The sequence below is a fragment of the Haliaeetus leucocephalus genome, unplaced genomic scaffold, assembly GCF_000737465.1.
Source record: "Haliaeetus leucocephalus isolate CR32 unplaced genomic scaffold, Haliaeetus_leucocephalus-4.0 Scaffold317, whole genome shotgun sequence".
NCBI lineage: Eukaryota > Metazoa > Chordata > Aves > Accipitriformes > Accipitridae > Haliaeetus > Haliaeetus leucocephalus.
Window position 1 is genome coordinate 1,849,653 of NW_010972753.1, and position 10,310 is coordinate 1,859,962.

The following is a 10,310-nucleotide window of genomic DNA, read 5'->3' on the forward strand; positions in this document are numbered from 1 at the left end:
GCCAGGGTTTCACCACCCTCAGCATAAAAAAATCCATCCTTGTATCTAGTCTGAATCTGCCCTCTTTTAGTTTAAAACCATTACCCCTTGTTCTATCATAACAGTCCCTGCTAAAAAGTCTGTCCCACCTTTCTTATAAGGCTTCTTTATATATTGAAAGGCCACAATAAGGTCTCCCCAGAGCCTTCTCTTCTCCAGGCTGAACAACCCCAACTCTCTCAGCCTTTCCTCACAGCAGAGGTGCTCCAGCCCTCTGGTCATTTTCATGTCCCTCCTCTGGATTTGCTCCAACAGGTCCCTGTCTCTCCTGTGCTGAGGACCCCAGAGCTGGACGCGGAACTGCCGGTGGGGTCTCACCCGATCGGAGCAGAGGGGCAGAATCCCCTCCCTCGACCTGCTGCCCACGCTGCTGGTGATACAGCCCAGGAGATGACTGGATTCCTGGGCTGTGAGCACACATCGCCGGCTCACGTCCAGCCAGTACGCACAAGTCCTTCAAGCCTGCATCGATGCTGGGGGGGTTGCCCCAACGCAGGTGCAGGACCTCGCATTTGGCCTTGTTGAACCTCCTGAAGTTCACATGGGCCCACTTCTGGAACTTGCCCAGGTCCCTCTGGACGGCATCCTGTCCCTCAGGTGTGTCAACCACACCACTCAGCTTGGTGTCATCTGCAAACCTGCCAGGGGGCACTCGATCCCACTGTCCGTGTCATTGATGAAGAAAGAAAATAATATCAAATATCTAATGTTCCAAAGGAGCGTTTTAAAAATACTGATCTACTTGTCCATCACTGCAATAAATTTATTTGCATTGTAAAACATTTATCTGTAGTTAGAGTGTACAAATACAAGTCCTATATTCTGTGAAACTGGAACTTGTGCTCGTGAAGCAAGAAGCTGGTATTCTTAAGCTGGCTTCAATATTCCTAATAGCTGAATACACTTTTTGTTAGGCTGGTTGATGGGTGCCATATATCATTGGATATAGTCTCCTACATGCTCCGTGTTTGAAATAACAGAGAATTCCAAGGATTTTGACCTTTTCTTCTTATATTTTGTCTTTGAAATATGGGGTGCGATTCCAGGTCCTCTGAAGTAATTGGAAAGGCATCTTTTGACACAACGAGGTTTCTGGATCAGCCTGCTTCTCCTAGAGCCATGCAAATAACCTTTCTTTTACTCACCTGCTTGTTCCAGCTACTGTTCAGCTTTGGGGACAAATTTCAGCTCACTCTTTACGTTCTGAATCTCTGACAAGTTGACAGCAGGACCTGGGAGTTTCTTAGCTCCTGGGAGATGTTTCTTGTCTCTCTCCTCCTCTGTCGAAGCAGGAACACTCTGCACAAAAGGATACCAGTGACCTTACTGCCGCAACAGCAACCTCTCGAGCACGAGCGTAGTTCAGTTATTTGAGAAACAGGAAAGGCTGTTTTTATACTAAATGCAATCTCAATGGAAATTGAGGGGAAGTGGGGCAGGAGGGCAGGAAGACATAGGTTATTCTGTTGGTTGTTGTCTAAAATGTTTTCAAAACATTCTGAAAAAAATATTAGAAGGTGCTCAGTGCAGAGAAACGTGGATCTTTTGGTAAATGAGTAAGAATTTACAGTGTCAGACAATTAGCAGAAAATTAACTGAGTGGAGCATTAAAGGCAACTCCCAGGTCCTTCATATTTTAGGGAAAAAAGCAGGCGAACCATTTTTATCATCTAATTTCTTTCAGAGTTTCATAGTTGCCGGCCAGGGGAGGAAGACCATCATGCACTTCTGCAGCTCTGGAGAAGAGCTACGATAGTAGGTAATGGACCCTAAAAGCTCCACCCAAACTCAGCTTGAGTTGATGTTTAATTTTTCTTAACCTCAGTTGCAAGACCAGAAGGGGTTTTGTCATTCTGTGTTTGAATTAGGGTATTGCCTGACAGCTATTTTGCTGACACTGTAAAAATACAGGCTAAATAACAGCACTTGCACAATAGCGAGCAGCTTGGCTAATTTCCCAATGGACCACAGTATTTCAGCCCTTGGTCCTGCCTCGGCTGTGCTATTGCTCCTAGGTGATGTAGAGCATGTATTGTAGACAATTTCTATTCTAGACTGAGCAATGTTTTGAAGGAGTAGTTTTCCAGTGGGGAGTTTAAGGTTCTTCCAGCCTGTTCTGTATTTTATAAAGCTGGCATACAGGGGGAATCATGGAGGTTTAGAGGTGAATTAATATTTTACCGCAAATAATTTCACAAGGAAATTATTTTTTCTTTTTTTTGATTACTTTGTGAATGTCCTCTTGGAATGGGCTTTTGGGAGTTAATTCAGTATTTAGATTTATTAGTCACCCTTTTTGGAAAGGTGTATCGACTGTGAACAGTCAAGTCTTAATATTTGACTTCATTTTTAAAATTCCAAAGTTATCTGTCAGATATTATTGGCCAGTAAGCCTCTCTTTTTTCTGTTGACTAATGCACTACCTGCTAATCAGGAAGCAGACTTTTTGCAACGTCAAGTAGCAAATAAACAAGGAATTTTAGAAAACTGAAATTTTCTTCCTATCTGATCTCTAAGAACTTTCTAGAGATCACAATACAGAAGAAAACTGAAGCAACAATTATATTGCTTGGCTTAGTAAATTGGTATTATCTTTTCTCACTTTTTAGCTAATACACTATTAGTTAATACAAGATACTACTAATTAATAACATTGCACTAGTGTTTCTGCCTGATCATTTAAAATCCCAGCCAGTAATCCAGCCCCAGCTACTATACATACTGTCTAATAGATAGCTTAATGATCTAACATCCTGAAACGGTAGCAAAGCACAGCAGGAGAGTAAGTAAATTGATACAGAAGGTTTTCCGGGGGGCGGGATGCACAAAATTGTATCAGTAGTCAAAGATGCCATGAGCTTGTATTGTTCCCTTTGACAGTTTTCTTGCACAGCTAGCTAATCTGAATAATCAAGAAAAACTAGCGTTCCCCCAGCCCCTTAGCTCTTATTAGTGCATAGCAGATACTATGTTAAAAATACCAGTTCAAGTCATCTACAATACCATTCCTTTCATAGTACAAATGGTGCAAACTTTGACCATGTTTTGGGGACTTTGCACTCCATAAATTGATGTTAGCTTTCCCTCTAATCTCAGGTGTGTGCTATTTATGACTGCACCCCTCCCTATATCACCCACCCCATGCGCAATGCACAGCTGAGATCAGACCTTGGCTTTCAGTTTTATTGAAGGAAGCCTGAAGAGTGACTTAGATATACGACAACAGTTAACAAATACATGCATGGAAAAGCTCTGACCGAAGAGTTATTTTCTGAAATTACCACCCCCCATTTCTTTTCGTGTTAACATGTCCACTCCGCTGACCTTCAAAAATACGCGTTCCCATCTGGCTCCACCATCCCTTTGAGTAAGACCCATATTTCCCTCATCTCCTTTGCCAAGATTTTAAAATATAGTGAAAAATGCTAAGTGCTGTCAGCAAAAGTTGTATTTGTCCAAAGCTGCTCTGAAGAATCACAAGCTGTATTGCAAGACTTAACGAGATGAGAAAACTGACAAGCCCACTGGTAGCGTTTTTATTCTATTCCTATTACAAGATCTGTTTCTGTAGTCTGTACTCCCATTGGTTTGCTTGCATATTGGCTATAAAACTGGAGCCAAGAACTTTCATTCCATAATGTCTGTCTCATATATTGTATTCACGTAACTGAGAAGCAAAGCAATATTTGATTACCCAACCAAATCTAATTATCAGCACTAGTCATTTATTTTATTTTTCAAACACTACCAGAATTCACACATGCTATATTAGTTTCTGCTTAATAACATGCATTCCTTCATCAGTTTAATTACTGCAGAGAGAATATGCTTTGATTTCTTTCCAGGGGAGAAAGCCACAATATGTGTTCAAGGTCACTTCCTACGTTTGGTTTTGGGTTTTTAAAACCTTCTTAAGAAGAGTTAAGTCAGGCTGGGTTTGATTTCTTCAGGAAAGTTCTTTGTAAACAGAGCACTATTTCGAGCAAATATGTCAGAATTCAGAAAAAAAAAAATCTGTCTGATTTAGGCAGAAAAGGAAGAATTAGCTCTTGCATAACTAAACCTGACCATTTTAAGTGCCTCTAGCAGGTCAGAAGGAGCAGATGATTTGTCCAAAACTGATCTGGCTCCTTCTCGTTTGGGGCTGAATCACCAGCAGTGCCACTGCATGCCTTTTCCTCTACCGTTGGTTTTAGTTCTTATTTATTATAAAAGTTCATGGTAAATAAGACGCTAAATATCATCCAGAAATACGGTATCTGGTTTTAATCATAACCTTTGTGATCAATGTTGGTTAAGGTATAAATTGGATTTTATATTCAAAACTCAGTGTTAAATACTCCCTGTAAAATATAAGCATGAAAACACAGAATTCAATCTGAAATGGAGTATTTTCACCCCTTTGCAGGTGAACGGGTTCACAATTTCTGTTTTTAATTTGCAAGTGTCTTCACACTCAATTTTTCCTTGTTGATAAATATTCCAAAAAGTGTCAGGTTTGAAAACCTGTTCCACTATTGCTAAGCTGTAACAAGAAATCAAACCATGGGGGCAGCAGGTAGTAGCATATTCTTCCAAAGCCTTGCTATAACTTTTCCTGCTGTATCGCATCAACTCCCATCTAGATAAATACCGCTGGTGAAATCCTGGCTTTCTTTCCTGACAGCAGATATCATCCTGCTGTTGAAGCAGAGCTACGCACCTTTGAAACAAGTTAAATTCCTGTAGGTGCCTTGGCATCAAAACCAGAACTATGTATATATGAAGTGTTTAGTTGGTGGCCATTTATTTCCATGAATGATCAGCTGTGGTACCTAAGATTGGCGTGCAGTGCCATAAGATTGATTAAAAGGCTTTCTTCCATCAGTGGCAGGGATTCTCCTGGGAAAAAAATCACGCCCCCCCCTTTTTTTCTTACCTCCTCCACTTCTTCAGGTGTAAGTTCTTTTCTTTTATGAGGGTGGCCTGCACCAGGTCGAAATGCTCCCATTGGGATGTTAATATTAGCCTGTGAGAAGGAAATTATGATGCATATAACAGTGACTGATAAACAAACACACAGCTGGTAAATGGCAAAACTCACAAGGGGTGGGACAAGTGTATAGACATTATCGTGGTTTCCGAGCACTTATGCCTTCAATGTATGCATCATCACAGCACTCCCGTGGGACAGAGAAGTGCTTCCATCTCCGTTTTAAAGATGGAAAGGAAAAAACCAAAGCTGCTAGAAAGCTTTTGAAGTTCTGCATATTACTCTAACGCTCCCTGATTTCATTGGACTTTAAACAAATGAGTACTGGACACCAAAGTGTCTTTAGGCACCTGGGTCTGCTTCAGTTTGGTCAAGGTCAAACAGAAAGTGGGTGCCAGAATCAGCATTTAAGTGTAAATCACCCAAATCCTACAATAACACCCAAACCACTGGACCACCCTCCTTCGCCCAGTCACACCAGTTCTCACCTCGTTTAGTCACAGGCGGTAAGGAAGGAAAGCCCACCCTGAGCCAACTTAAGCCGCGAGTGTTTAAAATGCGATTTTACCGGCAAAATTTACCCACGGGCACCACAAACTGCAAATGTGACGCCTTAGTGCTAGAAATACGCCTCTTGGTTGCCAAGAGGACCTGTGGGAAAAGGCTTTTTGACCTTTTCCAGCCCCTGCTGGGTTTCGCCCGGCCGCCCCAGCCCGGTCTGCAGCTGGGGCTCACGGGTCGGACCAGGCTGCGCCGGCTCCAACGCCGGACAGACTGCTGGCCCCCGGCTTTAGCAAACTCCCTCCGGAATGATACCCGCAGGGCTGCATCAGTCTGACTTTTTACCTGCGGCAGAAAGCCAGTAGCCATAACATACATGGGGCTGGTAATAGATACCTTAAAAGTAAAGATTTTTGAGAGAAAAATGGCAGAAAACATTGCTCAGGAAAGAGGAGCTAAAATGCATCTATTTCCCGATGTGACCCAGCCTGGATTACTTTTAAAGTCAAATAGCGTGATCAACTAAATGCACAATTTATACCTATTCTTATCTCGTGATCTCAGAAGAGAAGCTGCTCCTAGGAAATGTCATCAAAATATCATGACTCCCACTGGTAAAACCAGGGGGTGAATCGGTAATGTGATGCAGCGGAAGCGGAGAACCTTCCAACAGCGACCTGTGTTATCGTAGTTTACCATCTGACTGATTTGCATTAAATGGAGACGAATAATCCCATCCTTCTGCTCAAATCGTGGCCTTGCAGATCGTGCCCCGGGTTGGGCAACCGCAGGAAAACAGCCAAATGTCGAGCAAATTAAGAATTCTTTTGCCAAGAAATAAGCACCTCTCCCTGTATTCTACTTATCTGTTTCCCGTTATTTTATTTATGCAAAGCGATGCTGCCATTTCAGTGGGGCTGGCAAGCGTCTGTAGGGCCAGGTAGTTTAGAGGCAACTGGGCATTCATTTCATACAGCTTTTTCACCGAGCATTAGTTTAGATATTGTGAAACCTTTCATCTGCACTTCCGAAGTTCCCAGGAGACGGGGCATTTTCAGCCTCGCAGTACTTAACCCATTATTCCATTCACGGGTGGAAAAAAACCAGCTTTGCTATTTTTAATTTTAAGCATCTCCCCTGCCAGGCTCTGGTACCTCCAGGCAGCTTGGTTTTTTGGAACACGAAACTTCTCTGCTCTTCACAGCTAGCGTGGTCGTACGAGTTTGCAGAGCTGAAGCATTAAGAGTTATCTCTGCTCTCGGTGCGGATTTTGGACTCGGGCGTTTCTTCCCGTCGGGGTCGGTAAAAGCCGAAGCCAGCCCCCCGCGGCCACCCAGGACGGAGCACGGCACGGCGGTTCGGATACCTGGCCCCCGCATCTCCTGCTGGGACTGACAGACCAGCTGGGACCCAAAAGGGGTCGGGAAACGAAAACGGACCGCTAAGTGCCAGGCTGCCGATTAAATTAAATAAACCGCTCTTTGGTCCGCTTCAGCATTTTCACAGGAACCCGCGTCCCATGAAAGCGGTCCGAACTATTTTATCCGGAAGAAGCGCGTTCCCGTCAGAGTTTGGACAAGGCGTACGCAGAGATGAAACATTAACTCGGTAACACGAGCAGCCTTTAAGACATGATTTAACGCTGTCTGGATCTGATAACACGTACTATAAATTAAAATATTTCTAGGATGAAATGAAAGTATGATTCCTGAGCAATTCCTGACCAGAGCCCTGAGCTGCAAATCTCCCTCTTCACCCAACGCCAGTCCCCTCCCACGGATTAGCAGCTGTACAAGGGGTGAGGAGTGGACCACATTCTGTACGCCAGCGTGGCTCTGCAAGGACCGCGTTGTGCTGCGATCAGCACAAGTCTGCAATTTTGTTTTTAAACTGCGTTTCAAGGCTCTTGTCACCTGCCTGCTGGGACGGAGGTACGAGCCTCAGTGATCTCTTCCTCGCTGGCTCCCCATCCAGTAAAATGCTAAACAGGAAATTTTTTGCTCCAAAGTCCTGAAATCCTGAATTATAATTGCTTTAGACAGGCCTTCTAGGTGTGATTATTATTTTTAATCATACTAATTATTAAAACTTTTGGGGGTTTGCATCTTCCTTTGTTTTTGGAAAGTGCCTACCGTATTTGGGATGTCATTCAGTCTTATTAATGAGTCGGTACGCGTACCGATGTACTCTGCTAAGGTCTTCCTGAACGGACCAAAGGAAAAATATCCGTAAGGATGACATACAACATATCTCACTGGTTTGAATTGATTAAACTGGTATTTAGAGATTTGTTTGTGTTCTTCTTTCTGTTTAATAGAGACAGGGTATCCAGAGTAGGACACAACTCATGGAGCCATGCATGAGGTGAGGACCGTTATGGATAAATCCTTCACGGCACCACAGCCATTCCTAGCTGTCCAGAAGGATGACTGAACAGGCTGGAAAGCCGCTTCAGTATAAACATACTCAATTGAAAAAAATAATAAAGGAACTACAGAGAAAACTGAATGTGATTCAGAAAAAAAATAGGAAACCCCTCACCCTTACCTCTGGGGAAAGCCAAGAGTGGTGTTTGTAGGTAGAATAATTTTCAGCCAGAGCTGTACGCAGCCTTTTACACACCGAGAGGGGGAAGCCAGCAATGAACGTTACCAGGAATTAACAGTACTTTGGTCCGCTATCACCCCAAACCGCTCTTGGGAACCAGTTGTTACCTTTAACTCTCCCACACCTGTATTTTGTGGCTGTTGGCAAGTGAAGATTTTAGCGTACATCTTGTATGGTCAGAAAGAAGCCACTTCTGCCATGAAGTATCATGAAATACTTCAGTCGGTATAGTGTCATTACATTTCTATCGCTGCAGCATGATGTATATTCTCCAGGCGATGTCGGTCCTACTGTAATAGCCCATAACAGCAAAGGATCATAATATATGAATCACAATGTATAAAAGTAATGTGACGTTTTGAGTCACGGTTCTTAGAGTGCTCAGAGTGTAGTAGGCATCAATTCAAGTGCAAGTCTCTCTGCTGGAGCAACCTTTGACACAATGTTTAATAGATTTTTTTTTTTAATTTGTGCTGTAATATCTCTCGTGATTCAAATTACCTTTGCAAAAATTAAAGTTTCTTAAAATATTAAACTTAATGCAGTTTAAAATGGACAAACTAGAACCATTTTTTTTATATTTACAAGTTGGAAAGTCATCAAAATAAAAAGGAGGCTATAACTACTTCTTTACTTTAAGGCAAAAAGCAAACCAACGTCATTCCTTAAAAATGTTTGTATGTGCCTATGGAGTTTAAATGTAAAATGTAAATACTTTTAGGCTATAAATTATCATTTATCATTATCATTTTTTCATTAATCATACAAACATTCCCATAGTCACTGTAAAAGAGGGATGAAAATTTGAACTGAGTGAGATCAATGGCAAACTTCTGCTAGTTTCAACTGAATTAGAGTACAGTAGTTTGTATGCCTGTTCCAGTAAGGTTCATGATGATAAAGTGAATTAGCATTTTTACAGTGCCTTGCAACTTTAGTATGCTGTCTAGCCACTGGGTAATTAATCTTCTTGATACTCCAATCCATTGAGTTAGTATTATCTTGAGGAAACAGAAGACAGATCAGACTTTAGAAATTCCATTTTGTGTTTCTTACGTAATTTCAAGGGAACCTGAACTCGTGGTAAAATTTCATTGCAAGTGCATTTTACAAAATACATGGAAATTCTGTAAAATTCTGCAGTGCGGGAGGTATTTTGGCCTTGTGACAAGAATCAATGATAGCATGAGCTAAATACATTCTTCATGATGCTGCTTCATGAGGATGTTGGGATAATTGTCCAGCTGTTTCTTTTACAAGTGTGTAACAACCAACTTCATCCTTATGAGCATATGCCATTTGAGGAGGTATGTGACATCATACAAGAATTTTTAAAAGGAAAACATCAACATCCCTCTCATTTTACTTTGGCTTTTAAATAAAATGCTGCTTAAACAAATACTGGAAGTTGTGGGGGTTTTTTCCTAAAGCAGTGCAGACATGAAAATCTTCAATACTTATGCCATCTTTTTAGCCTGGAATTCTTCCAGCATTATATTAACTCTGTGGAAAATCTAATAGTTGCAAGAGTTACTTTTACTCATAATGCTGATCAGTTATGCAGATCTATCACCGTGTTTTGCTTAGCTGATCCACCAACAGACATAACCTAACACTGGAAAGACCATGCAAGCAAGCAAGCAAGCAACATATCTGATCCAGTTTTTTATCAGCTCAGATCATAAGATGCTCTTCAGGTCAAACTTTTTCAGTGCTTTCATATCTACCAAGCTTTTCACTCTAAAAGAATAAACCCCAGTTATCACTTCTGTGGTGTTTTATATGAGCAAAATGCAGTTTGCCAAGCAGTGGAGGTTGAGATTTATTATTTTATTATATTAGAAACATAAATACTGTCTCTTACCTGAATGGCTTTGACATGTGACGCTGGCTGTTTTGACATTTTTAAGACAGAGGCTTATCCCTGCAAGCAAAATGGGAAAGTGTTACAGGCTCTGACATTCTGATAGCTCAGGGAGATAAGCTAGAACTTAACCCGCGCTGCCTCTTGACAGGCATCCATTTCATCTGCCCAGCTCCTGTTTCCATCTCAGTTTCAGAGTTGCTTAGTTATTCCTTCTGAGTATCATAAGCAGACAGAACACCTGAGCTCCTCCAATTAATCTTTCATAGCCACAAATGGAGCTATCTCTTTCACATTAAAAACAATAATGAGTAGAGATAAGGAATC

General features: G+C 41.8%; 1 protein-coding gene across 1 annotated transcript; it reads right to left on the minus strand.

Annotated features, from left to right (window-relative positions):
• Window positions 1–1,197: 1,197 nt before the first annotated feature.
• SMPX (small muscle protein, X-linked) lies at window positions 1,198–10,022 on the minus strand. The gene is made up of 3 exons (XM_010571271.1): window positions 9,984–10,022; window positions 4,958–5,047; window positions 1,198–1,338 (listed from the first exon to the last, which is right to left on the minus strand). Exons 1-3 carry the CDS (start codon window positions 10,020–10,022, stop codon window positions 1,198–1,200), a joined length of 270 nt encoding a protein of 89 aa, XP_010569573.1.
• Between the last annotated feature and the right edge of the window lie 288 nt (window positions 10,023–10,310).